General features: G+C 40.6%; 1 protein-coding gene across 2 annotated transcripts; it reads right to left on the bottom strand.

Annotated features, from left to right (window-relative positions):
• Positions 1-208: 208 nt before the first annotated feature.
• CNOT7 (CCR4-NOT transcription complex subunit 7) lies at positions 209-17887 on the bottom strand. 2 transcript variants are annotated; one of them, XM_083630775.1, is made up of 7 exons: positions 17613-17887; positions 14602-14801; positions 12052-12245; positions 9350-9511; positions 4921-5065; positions 3110-3220; positions 209-1951 (listed from the first exon to the last, which is right to left on the bottom strand). In XM_083630775.1, exons 2-7 carry the CDS (start codon positions 14716-14718, stop codon positions 1823-1825), a joined length of 858 nt encoding a protein of 285 aa, XP_083486901.1. In that variant the 5' UTR covers positions 14719-14801; positions 17613-17887; the 3' UTR covers positions 209-1822. The 2 variants fall into 2 exon arrangements, with proteins under 2 accessions (XP_083486901.1, XP_083486902.1); XM_083630776.1 differs by having other exon boundaries at positions 14427-14801; positions 17613-17845.
• Between the last annotated feature and the right edge of the window lie 28 nt (positions 17888-17915).

The following is a 17915-nucleotide window of genomic DNA, read 5'->3' as shown; positions in this document are numbered from 1 at the left end:
AGTGTATCTGGTGGAGGGGCATCTAGAACATACTATCTCCTACACCAAATATCAGATTATGTTTTGAATAGCAGACTGGACTGGGGACAACAAAACAGTGGAATTAAATTATTGCCGCAGGTAATAAATCCAAAGGGATTAATTGGGCACAATGATATACCAGTAAAAGCTTTCAAAACAAAACAAAACAAAACTACAAGTCTGCAGATATGTAAGAAAACACTTTTGAAGCCTTTATTTACAAAAGCTTTTAAAAACAAATACCCTCTTATGCAAATGTCTGTTATTGTTCTTTAAAAAGGACCACCCACAGTTACATCACTGTAACTTCTTGAGGAGAGAGAGGAAAACAGGTTAAAGTACATGGTAAACAAATCAATTTAGGATTTACTCTTGCTGATTTTCAGTGTGGGCGAGACACACGAAATGCTGCCACAGGCACTCCATCATTTCAGGTTAGGGTTTAGCTATTCAATACCAATTGAAGTCCTCCTGCACAACTGCTTCGAATGAGCATGCTCTGCATGGTTAAGAAAGTACTTTGTGGTCCTTTAATAAAACAATGTATTTATAAAATATATTGCTTAGACTCAAAAAAATAAACTAGCCTTACAAGCCTCCGGTAGCTTTATTAGGTACAAATAGATTTTGTTGTTTTACAACAAATACCTTTTGTATCAGCTACCAAAAGGGCACACCTATCCTCCTTTTATTTAGCTCATTATCGAGTTGGCTTCAAATCTTTGGATCTCGTCCTCATACGGACTTGTGTTCATCTATTCAAGTAGAAAATAAATACGGTTTTAAAATAGAAAGTATTTGTAGGAAATAGCTTCCTGTAACAGGAATAAGGAACTGGATCCACAATGTGAACTGTTAAATCTTACTGCAATCTCCATCATTTCAATTATTCTGCTCAAAAGCAAAATAGGACACAGTTGTCCCCGAAGGCGGTACAGCTTGTTTCCAGATACAGGAGGAAAATTTGACAAGGAACCTCTCCGAAACACACCCTATTGAATTGAACAGAGCACAAATTAGACACCAGGCAAGAGCTTCTCAATTCAGTGGAGTACACCCAGGAGAGATTCTGATGGCATCATCTAGTTATTCTGATCACACAGCAGTGCGAAACTGGCAAGCTGATCGTAAGCCGGTGTGTACAGGGCACACCTGGAAGACTGGACACCAGTTTAGATATGAGCAGCTGCTACGATTTCAGTAGTTCTGAACAAGATTATGCAGTGAATATGAGCTTTTCTAATGAATTTGCAACTTTGTGTGTTCAAACCAAGAGGATTAACATTTTGTCTGGGCCAGGGGAGGGGGCAGAACCAGAATTTCAGAAAAAAACAGGATGTGACTGAGAGAGTCAGTCTTCTAAAGTGCAAATGTGATGGTCCACAACCTTGAATAGCTAAAACTCCTGTACACCAGAAGGGATAAAGAAATGTGGAAATTGGTTACAATCAGTGCTAGTTCAGTTTGGGGAAAGGGGTGAGGGAGATAATAAACCAATACTAAGACCAATTAAAGTTTACCAGAAATTTCATTGTCATTTTAGCTTTCTTCTACCCGCCACGCTGCTCCTACATGTGCTTATGTACAGATGGGCAAAGTACAAGGCCACATTTAACCCAGAAATGCCTACACCTTAAGGTCAAAAAACTGGGATAGGAACAGTCAGGTTTAGTACATACAAAGGCATAAAAGGAAGTGTGCCAAGGGGAAGAGAAGGCCTTATTGTCCCAAGGGATTCAACCAGAGATAAAACCTATGTACAAGCACGTGGAGCTCAGAAAAAGCAGCTTCCCATTTCATGTCATGATTGCTTGTTGGCTTCTTCTTCATATGCATTTCCTGTCCCATTCTGTACATATGAGGAACCAGAACCGAGACCGTACAAGTGACCACAGTACTTTGCATCATCAATGTGATCTTCGAAGAACATCTGGAGACAATTCAAAACCACAAGTCAGTGAGAAAGCTAAGGAGGAGAAAGCTAAGTGGCAGGGTCTATCTTGTCACAAAAGGACATTCCAGACTGCTCTGCTCAGAACAAACTGTGGCCCCACACACTGTTCTTCCATTTTTATGCATTCAATCAATCCATGAGAGGGCATACTGCTTGCCCACATCACATTTATTGGGAAAGGCTATGCTATGGACAATAGCAGAACATCCCTGGTTCAATCCCTGACATCTTGAGGTATGAGTGAAAAAGACTTCTGCCTGAAACCCTAGTGAGCCACTGGCAGGAACCAGCTGGCAGTAAATCACACTGTGTAAGTTGGAGTTAACTCTTTATTAGCAAGAACACAATTTGCACAGACTTGGTGCTCATCCCCAGTAGGCCTTGCCCATGGATCAGTTACCAAGACAAAGTTCCCATCTCCTCACAGCTGCCCGCGTTCCCCTTTTTCCAAGCAATCTGAGACCGCATCTGTGAGCAGCCAACCTCTCCTCTGCCCTTTGCATGCCACTTCTGGTTCTGGGAGAGAAGGTGGGAGGGAAGCTTGTTGCAGCAGCAGGAGGAGACACCCATGACTCATCATCAGCCAGAATCATCTCTGCCTCTTGACCTCCCTCTTCTCCTGCTTGACCTTTCACCTCTGAATCTGGACTTCTCTCTGTCACAGACTCTCCCACTTTGCTAAGCCCAGTTACCTCTTCAGCTTCCGACACCCCTTCTTCCCAGTCTTGACCATTCATTGTTGTCCCGCCATCACTCCCCAGGCTCTGAGCCTGGTTCCCCAGCTGGTTCCTCCCACCATCCCTAGGCAGTCCAGGCAGCCACTATCAGTGTTGACAGTACTGAGCTAGACAGACCAATGGTCTGACTCGATATAAGGCTGATTCCTTTGGTATGTGTGAGGCAGGTGAAGCTGGGATCTGCCTTTTGGTCAAAGGCACACACAAACTGGCATTGAGGGCAGACTGCAGAGAGTAAGCTGCCACTTAGCCACTGCTTCTGCCAAAGAGAGGAACTACCATGCACTCTGAGAAGCCTAATTCCAGGGTTAGCTTCACTAGGCCCAACCCCAGTGGCAAGTTAAATAACAATTATTCATCCAAAGGCCTCATACCAACCAAACCCCCAACCACCTACCTCTCTCATTTTGAAGAAGGCCATGCCAGTTAGTAGAGAATCGGATCCTGCTTGATGCTGCGGTCCTATCCTCTCCAGCTCCAACTGCTCAGCAACTTCTTGCAATCCACCCTGAAAGAGAAGATGGCAGCACAATCAGAAGTTTGTAAATTATGACCTCTGGTAATAAAACAGGTGAGGAATTGGTTTCCACCCCATTTGTTTATGTAACTGTTTCTGAAGCAAGGAATGTACAGTGATCACACAACCAAAAAGCCATGCTTTTTCTTGGAATCGTGATGTTAGCTAAAGATACAATTTCACTGAAGCCTTCGCAAATGAGGAAAGGAGTGGCTTTCAGCACTCCTATTTGTTTACGCTTGTATTGTTGCTTTTAAACCCACTGGAAATAAAACTGAAAAGACAAATCTTGGAAGTGCTACATGGCCCATGTCGGAGGCATGTATAATTAGAGTTTTCTCCCCCACTGTTACAACCATGTACAGGAGGGAGTGTTGTACCCACAAACTTGCTAAATGACAATACTGAACCACAACCAATTGGAGGGGTCAGATGAGTCTGTATAATGCAGACATTGTGCCTGAGCAGAGATTTCTAGTGATCTGCCTAGGTATGAGACCAGCAGTTTTTAGGATGGAAGGGCAACAGATAGGGGCTTTAATAGAACCACTACTTTGGTTTAGGAAAATTAGGAGACTACAAGGTCATGGATTCAATCCCCATAGGGCCAGCTGCAGTTTCCTACAATGCAGAGGGTTGGAATACATGATCCTCAGTGTTCCAATTCTATGATTCTATGACATATACAATTTGGGGGGGGGGGAATATTGCCGGAATGCATGTTTTACTCCCAAAATCCCTACAATTTACACTCAGATGATTTAATTTTTTTCATATTCAACTACCCAAAACATTGGAGAATCAAGGAAAAGACTCTTCAGAAATTAAGGTTATGAACTTCAAAGAGTCTAGAATCACTATAATTGCTTTACTATAGGATGCATAAACAGGAACCTTTTAATAAAACAAATGCATCAAGGAATCCAGTTAAGTTAAATCCTCCCCCATCCACCATTTTCCAAATGATACCATGCAAATTTAGAATATGTAGTGCATTCTTCAAGCTATACTGGCTTGAGGGACTACTCATTACGTACATAATTAATAAATGTGATGCTGATGATGTTGATAATGACGATAATAATAAAAGATCCAATGTACTCAGTCAAACACTATTAACAAAAAAATTGCAACTCCAAACTATATTATTTCCACCCTTTGTCCAAAGACGCCAGGGCAGTGTACAACATAATCTACACAGAATAAAAATAATATACAGCATAATAATAAAAGCATCATTATAATAGTCCCCACACGCATTTAACAGGCCATATACTATTTAATGGCTGAAGGCCTGAGTAAAGATGAATGTTTTTGCCTGGTGCCTATAGACATGTAATGATAGCACCAGGCAAGCCTCTCTGGGGAGAGCATTCCACAGACAGGGAGCCACCACAGAAAAGGCCCGTTCTCACATTGTCACCCTCTGAACCTCTCAGGGAGGAGGGACATAGAGAAGGGACTTGGATGACAAGCACAGGGTCCAGGTTGGTGTACATAAGATCTAATGCAAGGATAAGGAATCTCCAGAGTTGCTGGACAACAATCCTAATTGCTAGGTCTAATTTATAGACAACACCATAAAGGTAAAAGACAAGACAAAAGCTGACTTGTGACATTCTTCATTCATAAAAAGCTTTACTCCTAAAAATGCTGTTTAATCTCTGTTAAAAAGGCATTGGGGAATTTACCTTGAGATTTTTGCAACTCTTCATAAGGTACTTCACATCATAAATGACAGGGAAAAATAATCTCAGAATCTCAAAGAAGTCCAGCTCTTCCTCAGGTAAATTGGAATTCGTCAAGATCTTGATCAAATAACCAAAGTCATAGCCACTGCAAAGCAATTAGGAACAGAAACAAAACAAAAACACCTAAGTTTAGTCAGGTTGTCATTCCAGAGATTCTTCTCTTTAAAAGAAAAACTGCAAAGCCCAGGCATATGTATTCTCTTCAAGACGCTAAATTCATTATTATTATTATTATTACGAAGAAAGGCAGGGGAAGTTCTGTTGCAAAGCCGGAAGCCCTTGTGCCAATGGAACTACTTTGCTGGATACTGGCCAATGTAACCATCTGCAAGAGATAGTTAATCCTATAGCATACCGAATGAGTCTGTACTATAATCTTCCTTAAGAGGCTATTTTAAAAGAAAATGCATTAAATGTATATTTCACAGTGGTGATATTGTGGATATGATGACAGCCAATAAGCAATATGAATATGAAGAGAATTCTTAAGAAACCTTTAGGAAATATTGCTTTTATATCTATCTACTGAGCAACTAAATCTACTGCTGTTCCCTGTTTATAGGACAGAGTATGAAATGACAATTTAAACCTACGTTCTGCTATATTTTACCAAGACCTTTTGTTTAAGAGTGATAGTCAAGTCAAAATAGACCCAATGAAATCAATGAACTTTAGCTACTTAAATCTGTTGGTTTTAATGGGTCTACTTTAAATATGACAAACACCAGATAGCACCCTAAATTATTAACTATGTTACATTACAAATTAAACAACCTTAGGTCTGCATCAGAGCTTTCCAAACTTTTCATGTTTGGTGACACACTTTTTAGACGTGCATTGTTTTGTGAAACAGTAATTCAGTTTTATTTGCAAACTGGAGGTTAAACTAATCCCTTTCCAGCCCCAGGAGGAGTGTGGGGAGCATTCACACAACACAACTACACACTGCAGCTGACACACTAACGTGTTGCAACAGAGAGTTTTGAAAGCTCTGGTCTACATCAATAGTCAATAATATTTTGCGAGGCAAAGCCTATAGATTTAAATTCTAAATATTTTCACTATAGTTTGAAAAAATATGTATTGAAGTGTTTTAGAAATTATCCAGTGCTCCAAAAATTCAGATTCAGCTCTTCCATCTGATATAGAATTTCTTATTGTTACATTCCAGGTTTTCCTAAGCTTCTGCCCTTTTGTAAAATTTTAATATTGCTTATTGAATGCCTTGCATTGTTCCTCCCATTATTTTCACAGCTAAGCCACCAATTTCCTAGGTTTCTAAGCACACCTTTAAATCAGTAGTCCTTCAACCTTTTTTAGGCCCCAGGGCCCATTTTTAACTCAAATATCCATTTGGGGGACCCATTTCTTAATCTTTTACCATATATATACATGGTGGTAGTCCTCCTGTTACAACCCACACATTGAAGGCCAGTGTCTTAGGCCCAACCCAATTCATGTTTATGCGTTAATTAAGTCCCACTACTTTAAAATGGGACTTACTCCCAAGTATGCACAAGATTACAGTCCATGGCTGCAACCTAAACACACCAGTACACCCCACTGAATGCAATGGGAGCCACTTTTGTATAGATGCACTGTTAGTAAACTTACCTACAGAGTTAATGTTACTAACATCTCCTGTGATTTCTCTGATGGTATTTAATGCATCCTTCCAACCATTTTATATGATATTACACTGTTAGCACATGCATGTCAATCCAGCATCAATGGTTTGACAAAACCAACAACTCACAGAAATGCAACTATATATTCTCTTAGTTTTTGCATAATACACTAAAATTAAGACCTTGGAAAGTTTTCTTAATTGCAAAAATAATCAAGGCACTCCTTTTTACATAAATATGACTAATAAATATTCATCTGTGAGTCATAGTTTTTTTTGCCTTCTACTGCCATAGAATTACAAATTGAGAAATTTTGTGTGTCTCCATATTCAATAAAAAGTTGTTGAAAACTAGCTTGATTTTAATACATCTTGTACTTCTTTGGCAAAGGGTTAACTAGGTTCCTTATTTGCAGATACTGAAAGAAATCTAGTCAAATATTCTTGCATGTGATCACTTATGTATGCCCAAAAATTGATTATCACATGTAGATCATAAAATCTAATTAGATTTACATTTTTCCAAACAATAAAACTGCTGAGTATCCTTAGAATATCGAAATCTGAATGACTCAGAGTAAAAGCTAGGGACATGCATTAATGTTGATAGGTTTGTATCAATCCCATATATTAAAATACCGCACATTAAAATAGTCTCCCTTTATTATTCATTCTCGCTTTCTTTTCTTTGTCAATACTCCATCTGAATTACTACCCAAAGTATCCCATTATTGGCAAAATAGTCAGTAATGCTGCATGATAACAGTTTTGTAAAGTGCAGGAGTGCCAGCCCATCATTTTAAATTTTGTTTCATAAAGTGCATTCTTACATGAATTTAGGTAATACCACATGAATTTAGGTAATATTACATTTTTATCAATGTAACTCTTTCAGTCACTTTAGACCACATGGCCTGCAGGGTTACATAGGAATAAAACAGACAATTAAAAATACATTATGTTGCTGATAAATCATTAATTCTAAATTAATAATTCTGACTTATTAAAAACCACTGCTAATATTTTCATAGCCACCCTATCTTGGTCTGATATGGAGTGTTCACACTGTCATTGTACTCAAGCATTTACAATACAGTACTCTGATTCATCAAGTAAAACTGATGGATATAGGATTACTCAAAATTCAATGTGATGCCTTTTTTTTTTTTTGGCCATATCCGAAGCCTGCTCGCTATGTTTGAGGAAACATTCTTCACTGCCTGCTTGTAATATTTGACCACTGCTGCCTTAAAACAAATTTCTATAAATTAATCCTCATTCACAGAAGACTTTCTACTAACAGAATTTTTCATGTAACATTTCAGCAGCTAAAGCAAAAGTTAAAAATGTAAGGCAGCAATTCGAACTGATCAGATTTTTAATGGGACAGAAATTGGAACAGCCAACTTACTTATCAAATCAAATCAAAATTTGATTTTGAGCCAACTTACTTAGCTGGATACAACTCTTGAAATTATCTACACTTATTTTATTGCCAGCACAATAGCTGAATTCCAAATATTTCTAACCTATCCCCATCAACTGCTCAACCTGATAATATAATTTATTATTTTTAAAAGCTATGTCTACTTACACAAAGCAGAACTGAAACATAGCTAATGGCCTCTTGTCTAAATGAACTTTTTCTTCTGCTATTGGAGGTATTAAAAACAAGTTCTTAAACACCTTGGGCACAAGGTACAGTACCTATCTCAGGAGCTTAAAGCCCTTTTCATTTTAAAAGGGTTGTGCCACTCAAGCATGCTGAAATGCAGTAAGAAATGCACGAGCACCATATGTCCATAGCTGGTCTTGAACAAGATGCCCCTTTTCAAATAAGATACCTCTGTTGGCAACTTTTCCCAGAAAACTCATCAGTATGCATACAGGCCAGAACTAAAACTCAGTAAAGAACTTCCCACACAACCGCTCGACAGAAGAGAGGTATTCTTTCAAAACAGTTAACAACACACACTGTGGAATAAGCCGACAAACAAATGTTCCTAATTGCTTTCAGCCTACTTTGTGTGGCAGCAATGAGTCCAGCAGTGGAGAAAAAAATTCCCCAGGTGATGAGACTGGCTCAAATCATTAGTGTGCTTACACAGATATCTAGACTGCAATCCAAACCCTTCAAAAGTTTATTTTGTCCACTTGATTTAATTGATCCTTCAGGGGTGGGGAGAAGCCAAAAGACTACTTTATTGGCACCAGATAAGAAAATAATCCATGCAGCAACCAAATTAAAAAGTTTAATTTTTTCCCAATATTTGGCATTACAGTTAAAATAGAAGGGTCGTATTTTCCCTACCAGTATTATCATATGGGTCTTCAGAGCTGCATTGAATTTGGATTTTCCAACGATGTTAATCAACTAATTCCAGTTTTCATTTACCTGCTAAGCGTACACAAAGGGTAGAGATATGTGGCTGTTCCTTCCTCTGACCTGGGAAACTGTCAAAGCAAAATAGAAAAATACAGTGCTCCCTCTCTACAAGGCCGACACTTTAGTGCCTCATTTTAAGATACAAATTATTAGTTTCCAACTGGAGCCAAAGCGTAGAGATTTAACTTAAAAGCAGGAAAGCCTTTACGACAAAATCACGTTGCTATATCCACACCTCATCCAACCCTGACTTTCCAATCTCAATTAATGGGGGCAATTATTTGGTATTACAGTTTCAGGAAAAGGTTAAAGAACATTAGTTACATATTAGTTATATTAGTTAATGCTGCATTTACCTATGAAATGAAAGCCACTTGACTCCTTCGCATAGCACGACACCTGACGTCATAAGAAGTTCAGCAAAGTACTGAGTCTCAATTCCTTCATCCTCATGTTTTTTGAACTGGATTCCAGATGTTGTTAATAGCTCTATTGAATCTTGGGCATACATGTCTTCTCTAGGAGAAACATGATGGGGAAAGATTCACACTTGAAATAAAGAAATCTTGAGATAAACAGTTTAAACCAAAATCTAGGAGAAATTGCACATTAAATCATGAAAACAGATGAACATCAATAAAGGATCACAGCATTATTAAGGTTTACTGCTTCATCTTACAACTGTGTTCAAACATCAAGGTAAACTATGGTTAATGAACATGAAGTTAATGAACTATGAACACAACACCCTCAGGCTTTTTTAAACATTCTGGCCTAACCAGAATGTTAACTCCAGACAAACCACAACATGATGTCAAGGTTGGTTCTTAGCTTCCTGATCATGGTTTGAGCAAAACAAGCCAGGATCCCTAGTTCAGGCATAACACGCAGCCAAGGATCATGACTCGTTGCTCCTGCTTGCCCTGAGGGAGGAACAAAGTGGGAGCGATCTTGCATTTACTGTAAGCCAGTAACTATGGTTTGCCCTGACGTGAAGAGGGCCTCTGCTTGTCCAATGAGAAGTAAATCCCTCTGAGTTCTATAGGACTTACTCCCAAGTAATTGTGTGCATGATTGTAACGTAAATTCATGATTTCTAACTGAAGACTCTGCAAATTATGGGGAAATCCTTCTTCATACAGCACTCTCATTTACTTCAAGGATATTCATTTGTTTTTTAAAAAATAAAATCTCTAAGCATTCACATAAAAGCCAGAGAAAATGCAGTTGTATATCCTAAATAAAACTGAGCAATGTACCGTATTTTTCGCTCTATAGGACGCACCGGATGATAGGACGCACCTAGTTTGGGGGGGGGGGGCGGGCGGAGGAAACAAGAAGAAAAAAATTCTGAACCCCAGAAGCCAGAACAGCAAGAGGGATCTGGCTTCTGGGATAGCCTCTTGCTGTTCTGGCTTCGGGGACAGCCTGTGAAGCCTCCGCAGGGCAGCGGGGTGAAGGCACCCTGCTGCCCTGCGGAGGCTTTGCGCAGCCACCCCCAAGCTAGAACAGCGAGACGGAGCACTGCGCAGCACTCCGTCTCCCTATTCTGGCTTTGGGCTTAGCCGCGCAGCCTGCATTCGCTCTATAAGATGCACACACATTTTCCCTTACTTTTTAGAAGGGGAAAAGTGCGTCCTATAGAACGAAAAATACGGTATGTAACAAAAATGGAAAAATTAAGAGGCAGACTCCAGGAAAGCTTGGGTAAATATTAAAGAGGCTTTTAAAGGTCATCACTGTCCCTGTCTCACAAATCAGAGCATTCCTGAGGGTGAGTGCTATCACTGAGAAGGCCCATTGCTGCATTGCCACCAAGTCATAATCTGCTGCTCATGGGACAACCTGCACCATCTTCTTAGAAGATCTTAAAGATCAGCTTGATCTACTGGCATCACAAAGCTCTGTTTGCTTCCTAGGGACTATGTACCACGAAATCCATGAAAAGTGTAAACCCAACTTTGGACTGAGGTTTCTATCTTATGGCTCACAGTTTACATCACTGGCGTATCACAAAAGCTTTCTTATCACTTTGAGAGACAAGACATATCCGAGAAGTCAAGCCATCTGTTCACCCCAGCTTGAAAGAGAGCTAGCTGATTATGTTTGCTTAAAGACTGAGGCTGCGATTCTATGCACACAATGAACTCAGGGGAATGTAATTCCAAGTAAATATGCACTGCCCTGGACTAGTTAGCTGCAATGAGAAGCATGCTAACTTGGAGGCAAATCCCAGTGCCACCAATGGGACAGACTTCCAAGAAAACATGCTTCGAGTTGGAATGCAAGGCTGCCCTCTTAAATACATTGTCCATTTACACTATAATCAATCAATCACCATCATCCCATAGCACTGCTCAATAAACAAGGTTAAGTGAATTCAAAAGCAAGTCTAGAGTTCCCTTAAACTCCCAAGTGGTGCATACAAGATTTTACATAGAAAGAAAACCCCTTCAATTTACTGGATACAGGTTTGCAACTTAGTATACATTTTTCTTATAAAAGAACTGCTGCAATTTTGCAGAATGATAGGAACATTTGCTTACAATGAAATAAGTCACCAAGCCCAATTCTAGGCTCTGCACAGCTTTTAGGGACAAAACTATCACACACACACAAGGGAAGACCTGCCCCCTTGATTATAGGACTTTTCATCAGCTCTGCTGCTTCAGTAGAGGAGCCACCACACAAGTTTTGGGGAAGAATACTCACCCACCCTATTTTGTGCCCAAAATTTATTCCTAGGCTGGCTAAGAAAACATCAAACTGGCTTCTCCTTGCATTTAAAAGATAATAGGACAAAGCTTTCAAGCTGTGCCTTGACTGCCTTGCACAGCATAGTATGTCTGAATTAACCGCTTTAAGCTAAATTCTGTTAATATCACTGGATTGTTTCCGGAGAAGCGCAAGCTTTAAAGGCACTCGTGCAAGGGGATTATCCCACCTTTGCCTTCCCATTGAAATGCCATTCCTGAGGATCCAGCTAAATGAGATTTAAAAGCCTGAACAAAATTACAAGTATAAATATACACATACGCAGCCAAGGGTTGCAACTTACGTTAAATTAAATTTAAAATTAAATTGCCATGTTGAAGTTCCTGGAGGGTATTCGCCTTGTTCATTCATGAACGTCAGCCCTAATTGAATTATCTTTAGTAAGTCCACGTTACAGCGGAGCAGTTGATACTGATAGTCTGCATTACTTCTGAATTCTCCAATAGGCCGTGCAACTACACCTGGAAACTCTGTGTCCTGAAAAATCAAAGCACAAAGACCAAAGGCAAAATATAAAAAGCTACTAAAGCTCACAAAATTTGTTTAAATGCTTCAGAAAGCCCTGAATGCTTTCCTGACAACAAGCATCACGTGTAGGAAGACACACTTGTTTGCAGTTAACCCCAGTCCCTTGGGTACCAGGAAACATTGTAGCCAATTTGGATTATGGACTGGAGCATTTGTTTGTCATAATTTTAGAATAACACTCAAATGTTGTAGTTGCAAGATTAGACTTGTCAACACAGGCAGGATGGTACTTAAACATGCCATTCCATATTACGTCCCACCCATGCCTCTTTTCCTTGCATGTTGGATTGACACAAGTTGTTAGGGCATGTCATTTTAGGGGCCAAACTTAATTTTTGCACATTTCTTCAGTGAAGTAATTAATAATAATAATAATAATAATAATAATAATAATAATAATATAACTGCAAGTGCTTTGCAATCATAGGTATAAAAGGTAAAGGTAAAGGGACCCCTGACCATTAGGTCCAGTCGTGACCAACTCTGGGGTTGCGACACTCATCTCGTTCTATAGGCTGTGGGAGCCGGTGTACAGCTTCTGGGTCATGTGGCCAGCATGACTAAGCTGCTTCTGGCGAACCAGAACAGCGCACAGAAATGCCATTTACCTTCCCGCCAGAGCGGTACCTATTTATCTACTTGCACTTTGACGTGCTTTCGAACAGCTAGGTTGGCAGGAGCAGGGACCAAGCAACGGGAGCTTACCCCGTCACGGGGATTCGAACCGCCGACCTTCCGATCGGCAAGCCCTAGGCTCTGTGGTTTAACCCACAGCGCCACCCGTGTCCAATCATAGGTCTAGGGTGTTATATAAATTCAATCAATCAATCAATCAATAAAATCAATTTAGCCAAAATATTGTTTGAATTCCCAAGTCGTGTTTCAACTTTTCAGGAACCCTCATTTTTGGAATATGAAAATTGAAAAATTCAACATGCCCTAACAAGGTGCAACATTTGGGATAGGGAAGCCTATGGCCTCCCAGATGCTACTGAACTCCCATAACTTCAGACCACCGGGCATGCTGGTCAGCCAGAGCTGATGGGGGCTGAATTCCATTATCATCTGGCGGGCCACAGATTCCCCATCCCTGCCTTATGTTGTGCTAATTTACTGAAGCAGACACACTGTTCTGAATTACTGCACTGGTGCAAGGACTCCCATACAATCTGCTCCTAGCCATTTTTTGAAATATACAAGACTATTAAGATACAGAATGATTTTTTTCCATGAATATAGAGCAAATTGAAATATATAAAATGGTCATTCATAGAAATATATAGCCAACCTTGGTTTTTTACGCTGGTGTAGAAACAGCACACTAGAAGAGTCATTAGTTTGTACACAAAAAACATTGTTTTTTTTTGTAAATATCAGCTTGCCAAAATTACTGGTTCAAAAAGAACTGAGGTGGGTATAAGCACATGAGAAAAATAAATTAAGAAAACTGTATTGCTAATGAGAATATTCATTTTCTCTGAGTCTGTCTGGGTTAGCTCTTCAGCAAGTGTTTAGATATCTCAATTCTGCTCAGTTGAATAAGCCAGCTTCATAACCTATGTTCTGAAACTGGCCTATAAGGAAAACTTGCTAGTTTATTTTAAACCAGAAACCCTGGTTCAAATTTAACACTAAGCCAGCAATCCGTGAAAGTGAACTAAATCTGCTCATGTCCTCTTCACCGCCATGTGAAAGGAAAATGGGGTACACAAACCCAATACATGGCTGATAATCATCCAGTAGTTTTCAGAGTGCTAAGCAATGGTTTAGTATTGCAAGCCCAATTTTCTGTTGATAGAGTCATCTTCCATAAATGTCTGTTCCTCCTTTAAAACCATCTAAGTCAGTGACCATCACTTTACTTTGTGACAGTAAATTTCACAATTATGGATTGTGTGAAGAAGTTATAAATCTACTGCCAATATATTTTCCTGCATGACCCTGAGCTCTGATGTTTTGAGAACATGAAAAACTTCAGTCTGTGAAAAGAACATGTTCCCAAACCATGTAACCATATCATCCATCCTTTTCACATGATCTCTTGATTTTAAATGGTATCAGTGAAACACAATACCCAGCCAGAATAACCAGCAAAAACACTGTAAAGATAACATAAGCATTGGTCCTTACTTGGGAATAAGTTTCAGATTATATGGGGTTTGATTCCAACTAAATATCTGAGATTGTAGTCTTCTGTTATTCTTGAATATCTAAATTATCTTCTCTACATTTTCCCCTTCCAAATAATTTTCAAGGACTAGTTCCAGCCCAAACAAAGAAGGTCACAAATATCCCAACATCATACCATGGCAACATAGTTAAACTTCCGTATAACTTGACGAATTTTCTTCATCTCTTCATCCAGGTTGCAAGCCCAAACTTCACAAATTCTTTGGCTGTGATCTACTGTAGCTGCTGGCATAGTTGGGAGGTTTCAGATACCAGACATCAAAAAGGTATATTTGACAAAGAGTCTGTTTCATAAAACAGGTTTTGGTTATATATCTAAAGAGATTTAAAAAGAGAGAGAGAGAGAGTTATTCCAAATTCACAAGTAGAACAAAATGCATCTATTTCAAAATCATGAAAAATAAATCTGGTAATCACATATTTCATTTACTAAAAAAGATGGTTAATGTACTGGTCTTGTTCACAGGAGCAAAATCGGATATGTTTATGCTAACTCTTCCCCATAGATACACTGATTAACAAATCATCAGAAGGCAAAGAGGTGTCTCAGGTAGAAACAATTGGCTGTTAGATAAATGTCAATGCAATGCTGCAAGAAACTATATGTTCAGCTATCAATGAGTGATTTATTTCAATGGGACTTGCTTCCAAATATGCTTAGGGTGGCATCCTTTAACAACTGACATTTAATTTACAATACCTATTTGTTCCACTCAACTTTAAATGTCTCCGTTAAGACAAGCTCATGTAACTAGTTAAGACGGATAGCAACAAAGAAGACTGCTGCTTATACATGCACCAACACAAAATAAAATGAGACTGTGTCAGTGGGTCAAGAGGTGAGCAGGTTAACAAGAGTTTCATGTCCTGCTGCCAAAAAGGCAAGCTCACTTCCTGGGTGTGACAAAAGGAAAATGACAGGAACAACAGCTAGATAAAGTATACCTTCTCCTGACACAAATTTCTGCAACCCACAGTAGCACATGGAGGGTGAAACAAACATAACAGAGAGAGATGCACTGGAACTTTAAAAAATTTATAACTCTGCAGAAGTTACAGAACCTAAAACAGATGTTTATTAAAAAAACACCAGAAAGATTCCAGGCACCCTGTTACTTGGGAAGTGGAACATTTTTAACTAGCACATAGGAACGTGAAGTATTGCTCAGCATAATTCAAGGTTGGCGCCCTGGAATCCAAAATATTCTTCCAGTCAAAACAATAAAGCAATGTGGAGAGAACTGAGCATGCAAGTTTTCAATTGTATTTACAGCATGTAGCAAGATAAAAAATTCCAAAAAAATCAGAATGCAAAGGTCACACTTATCATAGGAAAGCTGTATTTCCAAGACCTGGCTTTTAGCCTAGTCACAGAACCATAGAGAGTGTAAGGTAGCTTCCTATATAATCTACACATGCTACCTTCCAGTGCATTAAAAAAAAAATTCAGAGTGTACATTTGCTGGCACTAGATCACCACTACAAGTGTTATTTTTGAAGTATTCATGGAGAGTTAAAAGCAAAAAAATGACTATAGCAGCAGATGTCCATAACTAGTTTCCTATAAGCTAACAGTCAACACATCTCTAGTACATCCAATGCTAACACAGACATTATGTTTCTGAATGACGGAATTGACCTGCTGCATCAATGAAGATATTTTTAAAAAGTAAAATATCTATTGCAGTGTGTGCTTTTAAGGGCCAAGAACGCACTTTTTTCAGATCTATAGATGGGGCAGTAAACAACTAATTTGTTCTATCAGTGCAAAGCTTTACACTTGTGCAATGAAACTTCCTCCCCCAAGTGCCCCTAAATCTGTTCATGGGAGAATGGGTTTTCCTCATGCACCTACTGCCCACTAATGCATCTTTCTTGATGGTAAAATATCCTTACCACCCACCAGTGCTCAATGGAAGGATTCAGCTTGTGCCGTAAAACCCCCTACCGTCCACCTAGAATCCTGAAACGCCCACTAGTGGGCTGTAGGGACCAGGTTGACAACCCCTGCCCTAGAAGGTTGTTGCATGCAAGGAGAGGGAGAAATTCTGCTGCACAAGAGCAATTCCTTACTCTGGTGCCCTGAGTTAGTGGTATTCAACGAAGGTGGTATCCAACCACGTTATACTTCAAGTAAAAAATTTTTTTCTTCCAGTAGCACCTTAAAGACCAACTAAGTTAGTTCTTGGTATGAGCTTTCGTGTGCATGCACACTTCTTCAGATACACTTACTTCAAGTAGTCCCACTAAAACAAATGGAGCTTACATTAGTTTCAGTCGGTCTACCCTAAGTAAAAACTTAGCGGAATACCAACCACAGCCATTTAAATGGGTCGGTATACTGATCAGTTTCCTAAACTACTTCAACACACACTGACACCTGTGCCACCACAAATTATTATTATTATTTAATTTATATACCCAGAGGTCTCAGGGTAGTTCCCAGAGCACTATCAAAATATACAAACCACAAAATATATAACCAAAATTAAAAAAAACAACCCAATAACACCCCCTCCCTGCCAATTGTGGCGAGACACAAAGAGAATGTAAGCAGCAACGATTCAAGAGGCAACGGGTGGGCAAGCAACCTCTCCCTTTTTGTAAATACTCCTTTTGGCACTGTCTTTAGAAAAAATGGAAAAGTGGGTAGGTGGGTGGAGAGAGAGAGAGAGAGAGAGAGAGAGAGAGAGAGAGAGCATGGGAGGACGGGAAGGAGAAACTAAAAGAGCGACCCCGGCCATGCACACGAGGCTGGCGGTTGCTCGCCCATCTGGCGAGGTGCGGAGGGCCGTCGCTGCAGGCCACGCTGGCTGTCGGCGTGGGGCTGGCATTCCCCTCAGGCTTTCCAAGCGCGAAAGGCCGAGGCGACCAAGTGGGGTTCATTTTTTTTATGCCGCCCTGAGGTGTGCGGGCGAAGGGCGGTATACACATTTAAATGCTAGCAAGGAATAAGAATAAACGAAGAAGCGGCCGCGTGAAAACCTCCTGCCCACCCTCCGCGCGAGGCCCATCCTAGGGAGCAGCAGCCCCCGGCCCTCTCCCACTCCCAACTTTCCCTCAGGAGCGACTCCAGCCCTGCTTGTTCCCTTCCCAACGCCCGGAAACACCGCCGCCGCCACTTACCGGAAGAGAGGACGGCTCCTCACGCGGAGCGGAGGGAGCGGGAGGCGGGCCTAGCTGGGACCCGGCGGCGGAGGCAGCCCCAGCGCGACGACGTGCGGGGAAAGCTGCCGCTACTGCTGCCCCCCGGCCGCCCAGCGCACAAAGCCATTACGTCATCGCCGCGCGCCGCGCCGCTTCACCTTTCAACTCTCGGCGCGCCGGCTTCGGCCTGCCCTCCCTCTTCGCCGAGGGCGGGGGGGGAGGAGGAGAGTGGGGGGCGGGGACACGTCGGCTCTCAGCCAATCGGGCTGACGTTGGCGGTGG

Source organism: Podarcis filfolensis (genome assembly GCF_964270895.1).
Source record: "Podarcis filfolensis genome assembly, chromosome: 9".
In the NCBI taxonomy this organism is placed as follows: Eukaryota; Metazoa; Chordata; class Lepidosauria; order Squamata; family Lacertidae; genus Podarcis; species Podarcis filfolensis.
This window is presented reverse-complemented; position numbering and strand designations above follow the sequence as displayed.

Excerpts from the sequence above, each read along its gene's own strand:
- CNOT7 (XM_083630775.1), bottom strand. The coding sequence starts at position 14,718 with ATGCCAGCAGCTACAGTAGATCACAGCCAAAGAATTTGTGAAGTTTGG. Across the intron at positions 9,512-12,051 it reads AATTTTAAATTTAATTTAAC|AGAAGACATGTATGCCCAAG; the intron begins GTAAGTTGCAAC and ends TGTTTCTCCTAG. Across the intron at positions 3,221-4,920 it reads AGAGTTGCAAAAATCTCAAG|GGTGGATTGCAAGAAGTTGC; the intron begins GTAAATTCCCCA and ends CTTCTCTTTCAG.